General features: G+C 44.8%; 1 protein-coding gene across 1 annotated transcript; it reads left to right on the top strand.

Moving 5' to 3' along the window:
- Nucleotides 1-1,867: 1,867 nt before the first annotated feature.
- On the top strand, nt 1,868-20,743 carry LOC110487206 (pancreatic secretory granule membrane major glycoprotein GP2). Its single transcript, XM_090195223.1, has 10 exons — nt 1,868-2,105; nt 2,617-2,726; nt 4,528-5,178; nt 5,478-5,666; nt 9,488-9,693; nt 15,977-16,128; nt 18,739-18,984; nt 19,213-19,372; nt 20,070-20,145; nt 20,287-20,743. The coding sequence occupies exons 2-10, from the start codon at nt 2,660-2,662 to the stop codon at nt 20,304-20,306; spliced, it is 1,767 nt and encodes a 588-aa protein (XP_090051349.1). The 5' UTR covers nt 1,868-2,105; nt 2,617-2,659; the 3' UTR covers nt 20,307-20,743.
- Nucleotides 20,744-22,525: the final 1,782 nt, after the last annotated feature.

Here is a 22,525-nt window from a genome sequence, read left to right as displayed (position 1 = left end):
CATAGAGAGAGGGATAATGTAACGGATCTCCTCTTCGTCTGAGGAGGAGTAGGAAGGATCGGACCAATATGCAGCGTGGTACAGTAAGTGTCCATGTTAATTTATTAGAACTGAACACACAAAACAAAATAACAAAGTGAATGAAAGAAACAAAACAGTCCAGGTGTCAGGTGAAACAACACACTAAACAGAAAACAACTACCCACAACCTATAGTGGGAAAACAGGCTGCCTAAGTGTGGTTCTCAATCCAAGACAACGATTGACAGCTGCCTCTGATTGGGAACCATACCAGGCCAAACACAGAGAAATACAACACACAGAACAAAAACATAGAATGCCCACCCAAACTCACGCCCAAACTAAAATAGAGACATAAAAAAGGAACTAAGGTCAGGACGTGACAGATAATGCCTGTGGAACACTATGGCTCTGTTTCAAGTGGCACCCTATTCCCTACTTATGGCACCCTATTCCCTATTTAGTACACTACTTTTGACCATCTTAGTAAACAAAAGTAGTGCACTATATAGGGAATAGGGTGCCATTTGAGTCTGTGTTTAGATGAGTGGGAACAGTTCACCTTTCCCTCAGCGTGAATAGTTGATATGATGTCATCGTGGTGACAACTGGCTATTGTTGGTCATCTAGAGCAAAGAGAAAAGGGTTTGGAATAAGACAAAGGGAACAGGTCAGATCTTTTGTTGTTATTAATCCGCTGATTCAGCGTGACTAAATGGAGAAACAGGCATATCTATAGTACAAACAGAAGACTAAATGGAGATGTATTACGTGAGAGCAACACAGTTGAAACAGGCATATCTATAGTACAGACAGAAGACTAAATGGAGTTGTATTACGTGAGAGCGACACAGTTGAAACAGGCATATCTATAGTACAAACAGAAGACTAAATGGAGATGTATTACGTGAGAGCGACACAGTTGAAACAGGCATATCTATAGTACTAAAAACTTAAAGATAAAGGGAACAATGACAAGAACACTTAGAGGTAGCCTATCTGTCAGCACGGCACAGTCGAAACAGGCATATCTATATCACAAACAGAAAACAAAAAAAACAGATTGATAAAAATGGGACAATGGTTATCAAGCTAGGGTGTATCCGAAAGCATGGCAAGGTCGAAACAAGCATATATACGTGTATATAGTACATACAAATGACAGAAAACAGATTGAAATACTACACAGTTGAAACAGACATAAGACAAATAAACTGATTGAAAAACTGATGGAAGAAGAAGGGTGGAAATGACATTAAAACAAGGGTGTTGTCCTATCCAAGAGCACCAGCAACCCATGACACATTGTCTTTATAACAGAGCCCGAGAGGTAAGAAGTCAGCCAAATGTTAAGTGGTTCTCTGGGATATTGTGAGGCATTATTTACCTCGTTAATCATACGGTGTTGGCCTAATGCCACCCACCACCCACCAGCCACTTGCCCTGTCACTTAATTAGTTTGAAAACATCCATTGTTTCTGCCGCCACCCAACAGAGCATATAGACTTTACCTTAATCACACCCCACGGTTTTATGGTTATGCATTCCTTACATCTCAACGATGATACAGATGTAGGATCGTAATTTGAGCCAGTTTGCTACAGAAGGAAAAAAATCCTGTAGCAACAGAAAATGTGAATTACTACGTGGATTATAATTAGGGGTTGATACATTTTTTGTAAAATAAAATCAAGTCTGATATTTCTGAGTGGAAATTACAAACTTTAGAAGCCTTCTTAAAACTCAAATACACTGGGAAATGTTCAGCAACAACAGAGTGATCAAATTAAGATGATACTGTAGTTGGGATCTATAGTTGTGATTCAACCTCTTCCACACCTATTGTTAGTCTGAAATCCAGTCAGTTTTGTCTGACATTTCACTCCTTTACTCTGTGTCATTGCCAAACAGTTTATCATGACAAGGAGTGGCAAGGAGTGGAATGAGAGCTGAACAGACTGGGACCCAGACTAAGGTATTGTCCCTGGGAATATTGCACAATGTGACCTGCTTCCCCCACTCCCAGATAACCAGTGTATAAATGCCTCGTTTACAAGTGGTTCCAGCAGTCAGCATCAACATTTGGTAAGTCAGTACTTCTCTCAGATCACTATTCATACTGTCTGGTTAAACAAAGTTATTTTTGGTTTGGTGAAATTAATATATCTGAACTGACTAAGTTTGAAATGTTATAATACCCTCCAGAGAATGTGTGTCCGTGCTTAATATCTATTATTGTATTAGATGTGTTGTTATAATATCCTCCAGAGAATGTGTGTCCGTGCTTAATATCTATTATTGTATTAGATGTGTTGTTATAATATCCTCCAGAGAATGTGTGTCCATGCTTAATATCTATTATTGTATTAGATGTTTTGTAACGTGGTTTATTGCAGTTTTGTGACAGAAAATAAAATGTTTCTTATCACCTGTATAGATACAGTCAAATTAAATGTGTTTTATCACCATAGGATGACCTGTATAGATACAGTCAAATTAAATCAAGTCAAACTTGCATTTAAACGTGACTGACTTTCCAGTGGATGTAAATTGTGGATAAAGTGTGGATGAATATAATAAGGGTATTTTCCTTCAGGTTGTGTTCCCCGTTTCTGCCCCTGTAGAAGTAACTAGTGTTGATGAGGATGATCCTGGTGGCTCTGCTGGTGCCTCTACTGGTTCTGTCCAGCGCTGGACATACCTCAGGTACACACATATATACTATATATTTAATACATCAACAGCTGGACATACCTCAGGTACACACATATATACTATATATGTAATACATCAACAGCTGGACATACCTCAGGTACACACAAATATACTATACATTTAATACATCAACAGCTGGACATACCTCAGGTACACACAAATATACTATATATTTAATACATCAACAGCTGGACATACCTCAGGTACACACATATATACTATACATTTAATACATCAACAGCTGGACATACCTCAGGTACACACATATATACTATATATTTAATACATCAACAGCTGGACATACCTCAGGTACACACAAATATACTATATATTTAATACATCAACAGCTGGACATACCTCAGGTACACACATATATACTATATATTTAATACATCAACAGCTGGACATACCTCAGGTACACACAAATATACTATACAGTACATTCGGAAAGTATTCAGACCCCTTGACTTTTACCACATTTTGTTATGTCACAGCCTCATTCTATAATGGATTGAATTATTTATGTTCCTCATCAATCTACACACAATACCCCATAATGACAAAGCGAAAACAGGTTTTCAGAATTTGAATAAAAACATAAATAATGTATTTACATAAGTATTCAGACCCTTTGCTATGAGACTCGAAATTGAGCTCAGGTGCATCCTGTTTCCGTTGATCATCCTTGAGATATTTCTACAACTTGATTGGAGTACACCTGTAGGTTATTCAATTGATTGGACATGATTTGGAAGTTGGACCTGATTTCCATTCATATATGGAAGAAGTTTGGAACCACAAGACTCTTCCTAGTGCTGGCCGCCTGGCCAAACTGAGCAATCGGAGGAGAAGGGCCTTGGTCAGGGAGGTGACTCTGACATAGCTCCAGAAGGACAACCATCTCTGTACCACTCCACCAATCAGGCCATTATGGTAGAGTGGCCAGACAGAAGCCACTCCTCAGTAAAAGGCACACGACAACCCACTTGGACTTTGCCAAAAGGCACCTCAAGGACTCTTAGACCATGAGAAACAATGGTCTGATGAAACCAAGCTTGAACTCTTTGGCCTGAATGCCAAGCATCACGTCTTGGGAAAACCTGGCACCAAACCCTACGGTGAAGCATGGTGGTTGCAGCATCATGCTGTGGGGAGGTTTTCAGTGGCAGGGACTGAGAGACTAGTCAGGATTGAGGGAAAGATGATCGGAGCTCCTTGATGAAAACTTGCTTGAGGGCGCTCAGAACCTCAGACTGGGGCAAAGGTTCACCTTCCAACAGGACAACGACCCTAAGCACACAGCCAAGACAACGCAAGAGTGGCTTCGGGACAGGTCTCGGAATGTCCTTGAGGGTAAAAAACAATTTAATCAATTTTACAAATAGGCTGTAAAGTAACAACATGTGGAAAAGGTCAAGGGGTCTGAATACTTTCCAAATGCACTGTATATTTAAAACATGAAATGATTTCTGTTTATTCATAATGAATACTATATATGATGTAAACTATACTGTATAGCATTTGTTCATTTGATTTTTGCATTGTCTTATTTTAGTTCTGCCATATCTAACTCTGAACAAAATGTTTTTGGTTAGAGTTGACAGTGCAGGGATACATGTGTTGTGTGTTAAGTGTTTTTATACAGTATAATACTATATAACCCACCACACAACGGACTTTCTCTGCTCTTTAGTCGCAGAACCTAAAAATGGAAGCATCAAAACAATTCAGGTGTGTCATGATACCTCAACCTAAAAAGACGATGAACCCATATATTCCCAAATTCCCACAGGTACGATTGTCACCAGCTGCGAGGCGTGTCACGAACAAGCCGTCTGCCGCACCTCCGCCATGGCAGGTGACATCACATGCACCTGTAAGAAGGGCTTCTCCGGAGACGGCCTCATCTGTTTACCTGGCCACACCGCCGCCGCCGACCACCACGCCCCTCGCCGGGTCCGCCGCTCCTACCCCACCTCCAACACCAACCTTGCCCATGTCCGGTTCAGCTGCGGCTTCAACGAGTGCGCCGACGGGGAGGACTGCATCACGGTCGACGGCAGCCAGCAGTGCTCCAACCCCTGTAAGATCTACACGGTCCTGAACGACGCCTGGCGTTCCACCAACAACCACGTGGGCAACAAGCACTGTGACCGCAACGTCCACTGGGACGGCTATTACCGCATGTTCATCGGCAACCAGAGCGTGTCCATGCCGGACAAGTGCGTGGATTCCTTCAAGTGCGGCACCCAGGCTCCCTTGTGGCTGGCGTTTCCTCCCCCCCAGCAGGTGGATGAAATTGTCCAGAGTGCAGTCTGCGCCAGCTTCAATGGGGACTGCTGCTGGGTGCAGTCTCAGCCCATCCACGTCAAGGCATGCCCTGGGAACTACTTTGTGTACAAGTTCGTCATGCCTCCCGGGTGCTACTTCGCCTATTGTGCATGTAAGGTTTTGCCTCCTGCTTTGCCAAGTTCTGAGTGGGGCTTGTTGACGTTGTTCTGCCTTTTGATTTGAAGTTATTGTATTTATAAACTGTTTACTACTTAGTCATTCACCAGCTGGTTATGTACACCATGATGTTCTTCTTATGGCCCTAGATATCAACAGTACTCAGCATATTCATCCATTCATTCATACAGGCGTATTGTATGATTCTGGTAATACCAGCATACTAGTTCTTTCAAAACATGAGTGATGAATGTTCCCTCATAACTGTGTTTCCTGTTTAACTCCTTGTTCCAGATGTGTCAGCGCCCACCACAACACCAAAACCAGTCACATCTGCAGAAACACCAGTAGAGAACAATCGCACCACAACAACAACACAGTCACAGGTTGCCACGACTACGCCAAAAGCAATGTGTGGTACCTGCAGAGCGGGGGAGACCTGCGTGAGCACCGATGGGGTCACTTGGCAGTGTGAGATGCCAGGTGTGTTTTCAGAAAACACCTGCTTGAGGACCTATGTACTCTCTTAGAAAAACAGGTGCTAATTAGAACCTAAAAGGGTTCTTCAGCTGTCCCAATAAGAGAACCCTGTGAAGAACCCTTTTTTGGTGCCAGATATAACCATTTTGGTTCCAGGTAGTTCCAAGTAGAACCCCTGCCTGGAACCAAAAAGGGTTCTACCTGGATCCAAAAAGAGTTCTACCTGGATCCAAAAAGGGTTCTACCTGGATCCAAAAAGGGTTATCCTATGGGGACATTCGAAGAACCCTCTTGGAACCCTTTTTTGAAGAGTTTATATGAGAATTTGTAATTCCTTCTTTTCATTTTGTGTTCTTGAATAACTTATTTTCTGTTGTCTTTATTTTCTCATCCCTCTGTCTCTCTCTTTCTCTCTTCCAGATCAGCCTGTTTCTCATCCCTCTGTCTCTGTCTTCCTCTCTTACAGATCAGCCTGTTTCTCATCCCTCTGTCTCTCTCTTCCTCTCTTCCAGATCAGCCTGTTTCTCATCCCTTTGTCTCTCTCTTCCTCTCTTCCAGATCAGCCTGTTTCTCATCCCTCTGTCTCTCTCTTCCTCTCTTCCAGATCAGCCTGTTTCTCATCCCTCTGTCTCTCTCTTCCTCTCTTACAGATCAGCCTGTTTCTCATCCCTCTGTCTCTCTCTTCCTCTCTTACAGATCAGCCTGTTTCTCATCCCTCTGTCTCTCTCTTCCTCTCTTCCAGATCAGCCTGTTTCTCATCCCTTTGTCTCTCTCTTCCTCTCTTCCAGATCAGCCTGTTTCTCATCCCTCTGTCTCTCTCTTCCTCTCTTACAGATCAGCCTGCTTCTTATCCCTCTGTCTCTCTCTTCCTCTCTTACAGATCAGCCTGTTTCTCATCCCTCTGTCTCTGTCTTCCTCTCTTACAGATCAGCCTGCTTCTTATCCCTCTGTCTCTCTCTTCCTCTCTTCCAGATCAGCCTGTTTCTCATCCCTTTGTCTCTCTCTTCCTCTCTTCCAGATCAGCCTGTTTCTCATCCCTCTGTCTCTCTCTTCCTCTCTTCCAGATCAGCCTGTTTCTCATCCCTTTGTCTCTCTCTTCCTCTCTTACATATCAGCCTGTTTCTCATCCCTCTGTCTCTCTCTTCCTCTCTTCCAGATCAGCCTGTTTCTCATCCCTTTGTCTCTCTCTTCCTCTCTTCCAGATCAGCCTGTTTCTCATCCCTTTGTCTCTCTCTTCCTCTCTTCCAGATCAGCCTGTTTCTCATCCCTCTGTCTCTCTCTTCCTCTCTTCCAGATCAGCCTGTTTCTCATCCCTTTGTCTCTCTCTTCCTCTCTTACAGATCAGCCTGTTTCTCATCCCTCTGTCTCTCTCTTCCTCTCTTACAGATCAGCCTGTTTCTCATCCCTCTGTCTCTCTCTTCCTCTCTTACAGATCAGCCTGTTTCTCATCCCTCTGTCTCTCTCTTCCTCTCTTCCAGATCAGCCTGTTTCTCATCCCTTTGTCTCTCTCTTCCTCTCTTACAGATCAGCCTGTTTCTCATCCCTCTGTCTCTCTCTTCCTCTCTTCCAGATCAGCCTGTTTCTCATCCCTTTGTCTCTCTCTTCCTCTCTTACAGATCAGCCTGTTTCTCATCCCTCTGTCTCTCTCTTCCTCTCTTACAGATCAGCCTGTTTCTCATCCCTCTGTCTCTGTCTTCCTCTCTTACAGATCAGCCTGCTTCTTATCCCTCTGTCTCTCTCTTCCTCTCTTCCAGATCAGCCTGTTTCTCATCCCTTTGTCTCTCTCTTCCTCTCTTCCAGATCAGCCTGTTTCTCATCCCTCTGTCTCTCTCTTCCTCTCTTCCAGATCAGCCTGTTTCTCATCCCTTTGTCTCTCTCTTCCTCTCTTACATATCAGCCTGTTTCTCATCCCTCTGTCTCTCTCTTCCTCTCTTCCAGATCAGCCTGTTTCTCATCCCTCTGTCTCTCTCTTCCTCTCTTCCAGATCAGCCTGTTTCTCATCCCTTTGTCTCTCTCTTCCTCTCTTCCAGATCAGCCTGTTTCTCATCCCTCTGTCTCTCTCTTCCTCTCTTCCAGATCAGCCTGTTTCTCATCCCTTTGTCTCTCTCTTCCTCTCTTACAGATCAGCCTGTTTCTCATCCCTCTGTCTCTCTCTTCCTCTCTTACAGATCAGCCTGTTTCTCATCCCTCTGTCTCTCTCTTCCTCTCTTACAGATCAGCCTGTTTCTCATCCCTCTGTCTCTCTCTTCCTCTCTTCCAGATCAGCCTGTTTCTCATCCCTTTGTCTCTCTCTTCCTCTCTTACAGATCAGCCTGTTTCTCATCCCTCTGTCTCTCTCTTCCTCTCTTACAGATCAGCCTGTTTCTCATCCCTCTGTCTCTGTCTTCCTCTCTTACAGATCAGCCTGCTTCTCATCCCTCTGTCTCTCTCTTCCTCTCTTCCAGATCAGCCTGTTTCTCATCCCATTGTCTCTCTCTTCCTCTCTTCCAGATCAGCCTGTTTCTCATCCCTCTGTCTCTCTCTTCCTCTCTTCCAGATCAGCCTGTTTCTCATCCCTTTGTCTCTCTCTTCCTCTCTTCCAGATCAGCCTGTTTCTCATCCCTCTGTCTCTCTCTTCCTCTCTTCCAGATCAGCCTGTTTCTCATCCCTTTGTCTCTCTCTTCCTCTCTTACAGATCAGCCTGTTTCTCATCCCTCTGTCTCTCTCTTCCTCTCTTACAGATCAGCCTGTTTCTCATCCATCTGTCTCTCTCTTCCTCTCTTACAGATCAGCCTGTTTCTCATCCCTCTGTCTCTCTCTTCCTCTCTTCCAGATCAGCCTGTTTCTCATCCCTTTGTCTCTCTCTTCCTCTCTTACAGATCAGCCTGTTTCTCATCCCTCTGTCTCTCTCTTTCTCTCTTACAGATCAGCCTGTTTCTCATCCCTCTGTCTCTGTCTTCCTCTCTTACAGATCAGCCTGTTTCTCATCCCTTTGTCTCTCTCTTCCTCTCTTCCAGATCAGCCTGTTTCTCATCCCTCTGTCTCTCTCTTCCTCTCTTACAGATCAGCCTGTTTCTCATCCCTCTGTCTCTCTCTTCCTCTCTTACAGATCAGCCTGTTTCTCATCCCTCTGTCTCTGTCTTCCTCTCTTACAGATCAGCCTGCTTCTCATCCCTCTGTCTCTCTCTTCCTCTCTTCCAGATCAGCCTGTTTCTCATCCCTTTGTCTCTCTCTTCCTCTCTTCCAGATCAGCCTGTTTCTCATCCCTCTGTCTCTCTCTTCCTCTCTTCCAGATCAGCCTGTTTCTCATCCCTTTGTCTCTCTCTTCCTCTCTTACATATCAGCCTGTTTCTCATCCCTCTGTCTCTCTCTTCCTCTCTTACAGATCAGCCTGTTTCTCATCCCTCTGTCTCTCTCTTCCTCTCTTACAGATCAGCCTGTTTCTCATCCCTCTGTCTCTGTCTTCCTCTCTTACAGATCAGCCTGTTTCTCATCCATCTGTCTCTCTCTTCCTCTCTTACAGATCAGCCTGTTTCTCATCCCTCTGTCTCTCTCTTCCTCTCTTCCAGATCAGCCTGTTTCTCATCCCTTTGTCTCTCTCTTCCTCTCTTACAGATCAGCCTGTTTCTCATCCCTCTGTCTCTCTCTTCCTCTCTTACAGATCAGCCTGTTTCTCATCCCTCTGTCTCTGTCTTCCTCTCTTACAGATCAGCCTGTTTCTCATCCCTCTGTCTCTCTCTTCCTCTCTTCCAGATCAGCCTGTTTCTCATCCCTCTGTCTCTCTCTTCCTCTCTTACAGATCAGCCTGTTTCTCATCCCTCTGTCTCTCTCTTCCTCTCTTACAGATCAGCCTGTTTTGCTGCACCCAGAGGTAGTATGTGGGCGGAGCCTGGTACAGGTGGGTCTCAACAGGACTAACCTGGAGGCCGCTGGTCTGGACGCCACCACCGCTAACCTGGCCGACCCCCGGTGTAACGCTCACGAAGAGCGTGGCGGCATGGTATGGTACCAGGTGGAGCGCAAGGAGGGCGCCTGCGGAAACACTCTGGAGGTGAGAACAGACCCCGACCCGTTCACCCAGTTCCTCACCAAAACTATCAGAAGAGAGCACTTGCTGTTAGACACAACCCTGGATACCAGTCTCTTTAGCTAATATTTCACTCATTGCCAATCCTTGTCATTGCCAAAGACACAGGCCTTCAAATATGAACAGTCCATTTATTGCATGTTTATCACCAGCCAATGTGACCAGTCACACCAGAGAAGCTCTCGCCCTTCAAACTTCCAGCCAGTTCACTGTGAGCGCTATAGCCTGAAGCCTATTTTATATCCAGTAAGAGGTACTTTTTCCCTCTAATATATATATATATATATATATTTTTTTTATTGCTAAAAGTAGGTGACAGAACTACTGTAGTTTGCTACTTCTGGGACATGCTTGGGCGAAAAGTAGGTGACAGAACTACTGTAGTTTGTTACTTCTGGGACATGCTTGGGCTAGGCTACTGGTTGAGCGGAATACAGAGAGGTTGGAAGAGAGAGAGGCCAGCTGAGATGCATGAATTGCGCAAGAATGGAACAGTGAAAACAGATGGTTTATTTTTATGTTACATTTTAACACAGAAGACATGTTGAGGTCTAGGTCTCTTATTCAAATGCTGCGTAACACAACATAAATATACATTCATATTTTTTATTTATTTATTTTACCTTTATTTAACCAGGTAGGCAAGTTGAGAACAAGTTCTCATTTACAATTGCGACCTGGCGATATACACCACCGTTCAACAGTTTGGGGTCACTTAGAACTGTTTTTTAAAGAAATTCATTAAAATAACATCAAATTGATCAGAAATACAGTGTAGACATTGTTAATGTTGTAAATGACTATTGTAGCTGGAAACGGCAGATTTTTAATGGAATATCTACAGAGGCGTACAGAGGCCCATTATCAGCAACCATCACTCCTGTGTTCCAATGGCACGTTGTGTTAGCTAATCCAAGTTTATCATTTTAAAAGGCTAATTGATCATTAGAAAACCCTTTTGCAATTATGTTAGCACAGCTGAAAACTCTTGTTCTGATTAAAGAAGAAATAAAACTTCTTTAGACTAGTTGAGTATCTGGAGCATCAGCATTTGTGGGTTCGATTACAGGTTCAAAATGGCCAGAAACAAAGAACTTTCTTCTGAAACTCGCCAGTCTATTCTTGTTCTGAGAAATGAAGGCTATTCCTTGTGAAAATTTGCCAAGAAACTGAAGACCTCGTACAACGCTGTGTACTATAGTCCCTTCACAGGACAGTGCAAACTGGCTCTAACCAGAATAGAAAGAGGAGTGGGAGGCCCCGGTGCACACCTGAGCAAGAAGACAAGTACATTAGAGTGTCTAGTTTGAGAAACAGTCCTAAACTGGCAGTTTCATTAAATAGTACCCGTAAAACACCAGTCTCAACGTCAACAGTGAAGAGGCGACTTCGGGATGCTGGCCTTCTAGGCAGAGTTGCAAAGATAAAGCCATATCTCAGACTGGCCAATGAAAAAGAAAAGATTAAGATGGACAAATAATGATGGGCAAATAATATAATAAATAATTATAAACATATTAACATATATACATTATTTTAGCATTATGCTATAATGAAGCCTAGGCCTATTTTCTGATGGACTACAGCCAAGATACGTTTTTAGGAAAGGAGAAATTTCATTTGAGGGTGCCTGAGGTGCGACCAGGAATACCACTTCCCTACAGTACAACCAGGAATACCACTTCCCTACAGTACGACCAGGAATACCACTTCCCTACAGTACAACCAGGAATACGACTTTCCCGAAGCGGACCTCCACCCTGGACATGGGATCTTATCACAGAGGCCGACCCAAAACAACGCGGTCGCCACAGGAGAGGCACACGGAGCGGCCTACTGGTCAGACTTAGAAGGCGATCACACCATCCGCAGATTCCTAGCATATTACTCGCCAATGTCCAATCTCTAGACAACAAGGTGGACGAAATTAGGGCACGAGTTGCCTTCCAGAGAGACATCAGAGATTGTAACATTCTCTGTTTCACAGAAAAATGGCTCACACGGGATACGTTGTCAGAGTCATTACAGCCACCCGGTTTCTTCGCGCTGATAGAAACAAACATCTCTCTGGTAAGAAGGGCGGGGGTGTATGCCTTATGATTAACGACTCATGGTGTAATCATAACAACATACCGGAACTCAAGTCATTTTGTTCACCTGACCTAGAATTGCCGACTGCATTATCTACCATGAGAATTATCTTTGATAAGAGTCACAGCTGTGTTTATCCTCCCCAAGCAATTACCTCGACTGGCCTGGAAGAACTTCACTGGACGCTATGTCAACAGGAAACCATATATCCTAAGGCTGCATTTATTGTAGCTGGGGATTTTAACAAAGCTAATCTGAAAACAAGACTCCCCTTTATCAACATATCAAATGCACGACACGAGCTGGTAGCATTCTGGATCACTGCTACTCTAACTTCCACAATGCATACAAAGCCTTCCCCCACCCTCCTTTTGGCAAATCTGACCATGACTCCATTTTGTTGCTCCCAGCCTACAGACAGAAACTAAAACAAGAAACGCCTGTGCTCAGGTCTATCCAACGCTGGTCCAACCAATCGGATGCCAAGCTTCAAGACTGCTTCGATCACGTGGACTGGGATATGTTCCGGGTAGCCTCAGACGACAACATTGACGTATACATGCCTATATGCCAGTGAACGCTCCTTCACTGTGGCCAATGTGAGTAAAACATTTAAACGTGTTAACCCTCTCAAGGCTGCCGGACCAGAGAATGCCGCGTCCTCAGAGAAAGCCCAGACCAGCTGGCAGGGGTGTTTATGAACATATTCAATCAATCCCAGTCTGCTGTGCCCATATGCTTCAAGAGGGTCACCATTGTTCCTGTTCCCAAGAAAGCTAAGGTAACTGAGCTAAACGACTATCGCCCCGTAGCACTCACTTCCATCATCATGAAGTGCTTTGAGAGACTAGTCAAGGACCATATCACCTCCACCCTACCTGACACCCTAGACCCACTCCAATTTGCTTACCGCCCCAATAGGTCCACAGACGACGCAATCGCTATAACACTGCATACTGCCCTATCCTATCTGGACAAGAGGAATATCTATGTAAGAATGCTGTTCATTGACTACAGCTCAGCATTTAACTCCACCCTGTGCAACTGGGTCCTGGACTTTCTGACGGGCCGCCTCCAGGTGGTGAGGGTAGGAAACAACACCTCCACTTCACTGATTCTCAACACTGGGGGCCCACAAGGGTGCGTTCTCAGCCCTCTCCTGTACTCCCTGTTCACCCATGACTGCATGGCCATGCACGCCTCCAACTCAATCATCAAGTTTACAGACGACACTACAGTGGTAGGCTTGATTACCAACAACGACGAGACAGCCTACAGGGAGGAGGTGAGGGCCCTCTGAGTGTGGTGTCAGGAAAATAACCTCTCACTCAACGTCAACAAAACAAAGGAGATGATCGTGGACTTCAGGAAACAGCAGAGGGAGCATCCCCCCCATCCACATCAATGGGACAGTATTGGAGAAGGTGGAAAGTTTTAAGTTCCTTGGCGTACACATCACAGACAAACTGAAATGGTCCACCCACACAGACAGCATGGTGAAGAAGGCGCAGCAGCGCCTCTTCAACCTCAGAAGGCTGAAGAAACACTCACACACTTTTACAGATGCACATTTGAGAGCATCCTGTCGCACTGTATCACAAAAGACCTGCCTTCCAGGCCACCTACAGCACCCGATGTCACAGGAAGGCCAAAAGATCATCAAGGACAACAACCACCCGAGCAACTGCCTGTTCACCCCGTTATCATCCAGAAGGCGAGGTCGGTACAGGTGCATCAACGCTGGGGCCGAGAGACTGAAAAACAGCTTCTATCTCAAGGCCATTAGACTGTTAAACAGCCATCACTAACATTAGGTGGCTGCTGCCAACATACTGACTCAAATTTCCGGCCACTTTAATAATTAGATGTAATAAGGTATCACTAGTCACTTTATATAATGTTTCCATACCCTACATTACTCATCTCATACTGGACTCTATACCGTCTACTGCATCTTACCCATGCCGCACGGTCATCGCTCATCCATATATGTATGTGTACTAATTCTCATTCATCCCTTTACATTTGTGCGTATAAGGCAGTCGCTGTGAATTTGTTAGATTACATGTTAGATATTGTTACATTGTCGGAACTAGAAGCACAAGCATGTCGCTACACTCGCATTAACTTCTAACCATGTGTATGTGTCAACACTACATCTGCTAACCATGTGTATGTGTCCCACTACATCTGCTAACCATGTGTATGTGTCAACACTACATCTGCTAACCATGTGTATGTGTCCCACTACATCTGCTAACCATGTGTATGTGTCAACACTACATCTGCTAACCAGGTGTATGTGTCAACACTACATCTGCTAACCATGTGTATGTGTCAACACTACATCTGCTAACCATGTGTATGTGTCCCACTACATCTGCTAACCATGTGTATGTGTCCCACTACATCTGCTAACCATGTGTATGTGTCCCACTACATCTGCTAACCATGTGTATGTGTCCCACTACATCTGCTAACCATGTGTATGTGTCCCACTACATCTGCTAACCATGTGTATGTGTCAACACTACATCTGCTAACCATGTGTATGTGTCCCACTACATCTGCTAACCATGTGTATGTGTCAACACTACATCTGCTAACCATGTGTATGTGTCCCACTACATCTGCTAACCATGTGTATGTGTCAACACTACATCTGCTAACCATGTGTATGTGTCAACACTACATCTGCTAACCATGTGTATGTGTCAACACTACATCTGCTAACCATGTGTATGTGTCAACACTACATCTGCTAACCATGTGTATGTGACAACACTACATCTGCTAACCATGTGTATGTGTCAACACTACATCTGCTAATCATGTGTATGTGTCAACACTACATCTGCTAACCATGTGTATGTGTCAACACTACATCTGCTAACCATGTGTATGTGTCAACACTACATCTGCTAAGCATGTGTATGTGTCCCACTACATCTGCTAACCATGTGTATGTGTCAACACTACATCTGCTAACCATGTGTATGTGTCAACACTACATCTGCTAACCATGTGTATGTGTCAACACTACATCTGCTAATCATGTGTATGTGTCCCACTACATCTGCTAACCATGTGTATGTGTCAACACTACATCTGCTAACCATGTGTATGTGTCAACACTACATCTGCTAACCATGTGTATGTGTCAACACTACATCTGCTAATCATGTGTATGTGTCAACACTACATCTGCTAACCATGTGTATGTGTCAACACTACATCTGCTAACCATGTGTATGTGTCAACACTACATCTGCTAACCATGTGTATGTGTCAACACTACATCTGCTAACCATGTGTATGTGTCAACACTACATCTGCTAACCATGTGTATGTGTCAACACTACATCTGCTAACCATGTGTATGTGTCAACACTACATCTGCTAACCATGTGTATGTGTCAACACTACATCTGCTAACCATGTGTATGTGTCAACACTACATCTGCTAACCATGTGTATGTGTCCCACTACATCTGCTAACCATGTGTATGTGACAAATAACATCTGATTTGGTATCATCTCATAGAACAAAATGTGTAAGATCTCCTAAGCCTGTGTCGACCTCAGACCTTATTTTCAGCGTTTATTCCAAAACCGTCGTCTTTCCACATACATTTTTTTCCCATAGGGAAGGCTGAATGAACCAGAGGTAACTCATTTCCAGGTTTTAGGACGACAAGCTTGGGAGCTCCACTGACGTGAATGGAGACGCCCTTTCTATTCATTCTTATTTCTATGATAGACACTGCATTCTCACAAGGTAATTACAGCAGCAGGTCGTAACGGCTGTTTGTTGTTGCTCATAAGATTCTTATTCTATATGGTGCCAGATTTGCACTCACCTCATGTTCCGTGACGTTGTCATGGAAAATATTAATGTTTTTTCCAACTACCAATCAGCAACTGCACCGTAAATACGACAGGACACTGAGCATTGAGATTGTCGAAAGCCAGTCTCTTTGGCAATGACAAGGAGTGGCAACAAATGGAATCTTAGATAAAGAGACATGTTGCCATCAACAGAAAATGATGAACAGATGAACTGGAAGACAATAGTCCAAGAATGATATTATTGTGAGAACTGGTGAGAGGTCCTCTCCTGGCTTCTAATCTTCTTCCCTTTTCCCCCTTTCACCAGACAAACGGAACTGACGCCATCTTTTCCAACAGTTTATTCATCTACCACGTTCCCGACGTGTCCTTCAGCCGACCCGTGAGCGTGCCTTTCTCCTGTGCCTACCCTCTGGAATCAGAGACCAGCCTGGATGTGGCCATCAAACCCTACCTGTCGTAAGTGGAGACGTGACGTTACAGTAAACACTGTAAAACATGGACAATGTAACAAAACAGGGGCGCATCTTTGACCAGTTTTATCATTGGAATGTGATACAATACGAGGCAGCGGTGTACTTTAGGACCATGCGGACGCCTCCGAGTGGTTGGGTAGGCTGTTTATCCGACTGGATTTATAAACAACAATAGCTATGTCCCCCCAACTTCTAAAACCAAAGTTGCGCCCCTGTAACACAATGCAGGCTAACACATGTCAAGCTGTCAGTATTCTGTTAATGCGTAGACAATTTATACTCTAAACCTGTGGTTCTTGATGATCCTTTAGATAACTAGTTAAGAGTTTATCACCTCCTCTGTTGTCACGCCCTGACCATAGAGAGCCCTCTAGGTTCTCTATGGTGTAATAGGCCAGGGCGTGACTAGTGAGGTTTCTAGGTATTATATTTCTATGTTGGTGTGTGTATGGTTCCCAATTGGAGGCAGCTGATAATCGTTACCTCTAATTGGGGATCAATGTGTGTCCTTTTTCCCACCTGCGATGTGGGATATTGTTTTGTATGAGTGCTACATAGTTCATGGTCATTATCTCGCTGTTGTTTTGGAAGTTTCACTATCATTAAAATGTGGAACTCTACTCACGCTCAAGAGTTGGTTACAGGAAGAGATACTAGGTGGATGCGAGACGACGTCAGAGGAGGAAAGTGACGACGTCAGGGTCTGCGGCCACAAACAGCTCAAGGGCAACACAAAGTTGTTTTTTTTGGGGGGGGGGGGCACAAGGGGCGGTCGGCAGAGCTGAGGAGAGAGACAGAGACCATCTGGGAGTTGATGGAGCAGTTTGAGGGATATCGGAGAGAGATGTTGGCTAGGAGTATGCTGCAGCACAGGCGTTTTGAGGAGCGTGTCATGTGCAACCTGTGCCGGCTCCATGCACCTGGCCTCCAGTGCGCCTTCCCAGCCTGGTACGTCCTGTGCCGGCTACCCGCACTCGCCCTGAAGAGCGTGTCATCAGTCCGGTGCAACCTGTGCCGGCTCCCCGCACTCGTCCACCAGTGTGTGTGTACAGTCCGGTCTACAGCTCGGAACCTCCAGCGACGGTCCACGGCCCAGGGTTTCCTGCGATGGTGCCATGGCCAGAGCCTTCTACTGCGCCGATGTCCAGGCACGGAGTCCAGTCCCGCTCCATGTCCGGAGCCTTCCTCTGCGCCGGTGCCCAGTCCAAACACAGCGTTCAGCCCCGCTCCAAGACCGGATAGCTACGTCCCGCACCGGAGGCGCCACCGATGCTAGTTTCCCACCCTAACCCTCCCCATCTAGTTTCAGGTTTTGCGGTCAGAGTCCACACCTTTGGGGGGGGGGGGGGGGGGGGTACTGTCACACCCTGACCATAGAGAGCCCTCAGGGTTCTCTATGATGTAATAGGCCAGGGCGTGACTAGGGGGGTTTCTAGGTATTATATTTCTATGTTGGTGTGTGTATGATTCCCAGTTGGAGGCAGCTGATAATCGTTACCTCTAATTGGGGATTATACTTAGTGTGTCCTTTATCCCACCTGCTATGGGGGATATTGTTTTGTATGAGTGCCTATGTGCCCTACATAGGCACTCGTTATATTTTTGTTGTTTTGGAATTTTCACTATCGTTAAAATGTGGAACTCTACTCGCCTTGGTCCAATTATTCACACGATGGTCGGGACATCTGTCCACTCACTCATCACAGTTCTGGTTGTTCTGGTTGTTCCTCCAAGATATGTAGCTGAAGCTGGCTGTGTAATAGTGGTAAAACTATAATAATTTCTTATCTTATCTAACTGATGGGCTCTGACTCCTAAACCTCAAATATTGAATACCATAGTCAGGTTTCTACACCAGATGTTAATGGTTATCTGAAGGAGGAATGTTTGTGGTGGAGGCAGTTAAGCTTGGAATGTACTGAGTAAAGGAAAGGCAATCACATGGTTGCAGGAACTGATAAGGATGGAGAGATGTGGGTTAGTGAGGAATGGAGGTCATGTTAAGGGAGAAGGAACAGTTTATATAGTTAACAGTTAACAGTCTATATACTACCACTGGTGGAAACATGTCATGTTTATCATTTAGGTCAACATTGGATCATTCAGAGATCCTCACTGAACTTCTGGAGAGAGTTTGCTGCACTGAAAGTAAAGGGGCTGAATAATTTTGCACGCCCAATTTTTCAGTTTTTGATTTGTTAAAAAAGTTTGAAATATCCAATAAATGTCGTTCCACTTCATGATTGTGTCCCACTTGTTGTTGATTCTTCACAAAAAAATACAGTTTTATATCTTTATGTTTGATGCCTGAAATGTGGCAAAAGGTCGCAAAGTTCAAGGGGGCCGAATACTTTCGCAAGGCACTGTATATACTACCACTGGTGGAAACATGTCATGTTTAGAGGGAAGGAAGATGCTCCATCCACATTGGGGTCTATATATACTACCACTGTTGGAAACATGTCGTTGTCATGCTGCTGTATGACCCAGTGGTGAATAAACTTGGTTTCAGCTTTACTAAACACCCCTGAGTTTTTTACTCTGTTTATTTGGAATCTAACAAAACCAAACCTCCTATTGGCCCATTTGACAGGCTGAAGGGTTCCAGAGTCGGTAAGGGCTCCAGAGTGGGCTCCAACATGACTCTGTACCACAGCGACGACTTCACAAAGGCTTACCCAGCGGGCGGAGTCACCTTGCCGGTGGGTTCCGTGCTGCACGTGGGCGTGTCCGTAGAGGAGTCCGAGACGGAGCGTTTCGTGGTCGTTCTGGAGGACTGCTATGCCACGCAATCCCCCGACCCTAAAGACATCATGCGATACTACATCATTCAGAACAAGTATGTGTGCAGGTGTCTTGGTTTATACTCAAGGAACATATGGAGGAGGTTTTCCCAGACACAGATTAAGTCTGATCCTGGACTAACAACACTTTCCATGTAGCTTCTCCATTGAGAATGCTTTTTACTCCAGGATCAGGCTTATTCTGTGTCTGGGAAACGAACCCTAATGTTTGTATTTTTTGTTGCGTTATCTAACCTAAACCCATGACCCTCCCTGTTTCCTAGATGTCCGACTGAATTCCGTCAGGTGAGGGTGGAGGAGAGCGGCTCGTCTCTCAGGGCTCGCTTCTCTGCTCTGCTGTTCCTGTACCAGGGGGACTACCGGGACGTCTTCCTGCACTGCAGACTCAGCCTGTGTGACCAGAGGAGCTCCTCCTGCACTCCAGTGAGTCCTGCATCTTTCCCGCTGACTCATCCACTCTGTCTCTGGTCTCTCTCTGGTCTCACTCAGTCTGTGGTCTCTCTCTGGTCTCTCTGTCTCAGTGTCTGGTCTCTCTGACTCCTTCCCGTCTCTCTGTCTCAGTGTTTGGTCTCTCTGACTCCTTCTCATCTCTCTGTCTCAGTGTCTGGTCTCTCTGACTCCTTCTCGTCTCAGTGTCTGGTCTCTCTGACTCTCGCTGGTCTCTCTGTCTCAGTGTCTGGTCTCTCTGACTCCTTCCCATCTCTCTGTCTCAGTGTCTGGTCTCTGACTCCTTCTCGTCTCGCTGTCTGTGTCTGGTCTCTCTGACTCCTTCTCGTCTCTCTGTCTCAGTGTCTGATCTCTCTGACTCTCTCTGGTCTCTCTGTCTCAGTGTCTGGTCTCTCTGACTCTCTCTGTCTCAGTGTCTGGTCTCTCTGACTCCTTCTCGTCTCTCTGTCTCAGTGTCTGGTCTCTCTGACTCCTTCTGGTCTCTCTGTCTCAGTGTCTGGTCTCTCTGACTCTCTCTGTCTCAGTGTCTGGTCTCTCTGACTCCTTCTCGTCTCTCTGTCTCAGTGTCTGGTCTCTCTGACTCCTTCCCGTCTCTCTGTCTCAGTGTCTGGTCTCTCTGACTCTCTCTCGTCTCAGTATCTGATCTCTGACTCCTTCTCGTCTCTCTCCTCAGGTGTGCGCCAAAAGGAAATACCGCTCTGTCACCCCCTCTGTCCCCCTCGAACCCGTCACCATCGGACCAATCACCTGTGAGTACGACATCATAAGTTATCAATCAAAACCAATAAGTGAATAGATGTCAATCAAACATATTATTTTGATGTCAGTGATGGACACTCAGGTAACTAAGTAACTAAATAACTAACAGTGTATTTGTTTTTGACTTTCAGGGTCCCAAAATGAAGATTGAACTTGTCATGCTTCCTGTATCCTAAACAATGAATCCAGTTATCTAAATAATTTATGTAAAGTTCATAAACCTATCTCACCTATACATCATTTATGTCCTAAACCAGGCCCTTTCTTATTTAATATCTTACATACATCCAGTTATAAATAATTATATTTTTCTTACAACTAGGATAATTGGGAAAACATTTCTATTTGAACCAACACAATTTCATTGTTGAACCTTTAACTAAGGCTTGAGGCCAGAAAGTGTATGTGCTGGCCACTAATGTTTGTAACGTTAAAATAAATGGACATCTAGTTGTGATTATATCAACACAAACATCTCCCTTTCTGGTTTAAACTGCAGCTATAATATCATTTCATCCTATTGCTCTAAAATGCTTTGTATGTGCAGTCATTTAATAGTGTTAATAAAATATAAAGGATAAATATATGTATACATGTATTAATGTGTGAATAATGTACTGGGCATGTAGTGTACTATTGCTATAGCTTAGTTCTTTCTCTTTGGGATCCGTCAAGACGATGATGAACCAGTAGGTGTCAGTATTACCACAGAAACACTGGTAGAAGTCTGCATCATTACGACACAACAACAGCAGATTTAGAAAGAGGAAATTCCAATGAATTAAGCAATGAATGAATTAAAAGGAAAATCTCTTTTCATCATTTTCATTATTGACAGCACGTTGTCTATATGTGAAAACGGCACATTTCTTTAAGTTGTAGAAAACAAATATAGAGTTAAAAAGTTATACCCGATGACATCATCAAAAGTTAAAACGTGGTAAAAACATTGGCTGTGTTCCAAAATGCGCACTTGCGTTCTGCGTTCTCCTGTTCTTTCAAAGGGGATCTTCCAAGAACACCTGAGAGAGCAATCTGTTTGGTATGGAAGAATGTAAAATCGCTTCAAATCTGTTTATATTTGAAATGCACTTCAACGTGACCTCTAACCTAAACAGGAAACTGTTTCATCACGCAGCCGGTGTTAACAAAGCTAGCATTGATGCTAGGTATCTTTGAGCAGCTAGCGCTAGCAATTCAGTGAACATCGAAGGTTACGCATGTAACCACGGTTATGTGAGCTATTGGATCACTCCAATAAGGTATCCTTCCACGTGGCAGGATACATTCCGAGTTAGAATTTCAGATTAGTACCGTGTACCGGGTAGTGCTGCGACTGACCACCTTAAATAGCTGCAGCGCACTACTTCCACCTCGTGTCCTTTTCAAGGCGCTGTGGATCACCAACAAAAAGGATTGGAGTAATCCAACAGAGCACATAAACGGCCCAACTGGCCGAAGCGCAAATGTCATTGAGGGGGAACTCCTCAGAGCAGTGACCACGATGTAGCTACTCCTCTAGTAGAATGCACCACTACAGCAGAGGTCAGCGGTCATAGGTCAGAGGCCCACAATGTAGCTACTCCTCTAGTAGAATGCACCACTACAGCAGAGGTCAGAGGTCATAGGTCAGAGGCCCACGATGTAGCTACTCCTCTAGTAGAATGCACTACTAGGAAGTTAGAAGCCGGCTGGCCTGCCGATATGCTGTAGTAATAGTGTCCACAATCCAGTGTGAGAGTCTTTGTATCGATAGGCTCTGGCCCAGAACTCTCTCACCATAGCAAACGAATAGCCAATCAGACTGCCGTATTGCCTGTGTCTGTGTAATGTAGGTGTCCATGGCACACTTGGCGAAACAAACACCCAGCTCACCTGCAGCCGTGGGAGGAGCATATGCAGACACAGGTAAAGGCTGGTTCACGTCTGTTAAACAGGACCTTCATCAAGAATGAGGGATTAAGAGGGAGGGTGACACTCCTCTTGTCTGGGCCCATTCTGAAAAACATTCCGTGCTCACTGAAAAGACATGTAGTTCACTCACCCTCTTAGTGGAGGTAACAGCCAACAGGAAAACCACCTTTATGGATAGTGCTTCAAAGTCGTCGACTCTAGGGACTCGAGGGCGGCTCAGCAAGCGCTGACAGCACCACGTCAACGTTCCAGTTTGGTACTGAACGGGCCATTCCTGGACACAGACGTTGAACTCCCTTCATAAAGAGAGCAACGGATGGGTCCCTCGTGGCCGTTGTCATGTAGAGACAGCAGCTAAGTTCACTCTCCATGTGGATGCAGAAACAGCAGCTAAATAGACTCTCCATGTGGATGCAGAGACAGCAGCTAAGTTCACTCTCCATGTGGATGCAGAAA

Source organism: Oncorhynchus mykiss, chromosome 13, assembly GCF_057628025.1.
Source record: "Oncorhynchus mykiss isolate SJ-2025 chromosome 13, ASM5762802v1, whole genome shotgun sequence".
NCBI classification, from domain to species: domain Eukaryota; kingdom Metazoa; phylum Chordata; class Actinopteri; order Salmoniformes; family Salmonidae; genus Oncorhynchus; species Oncorhynchus mykiss.
Note: the sequence above shows the minus strand (reverse complement) of the source record. Positions and strands in the feature narration are given on the sequence as shown.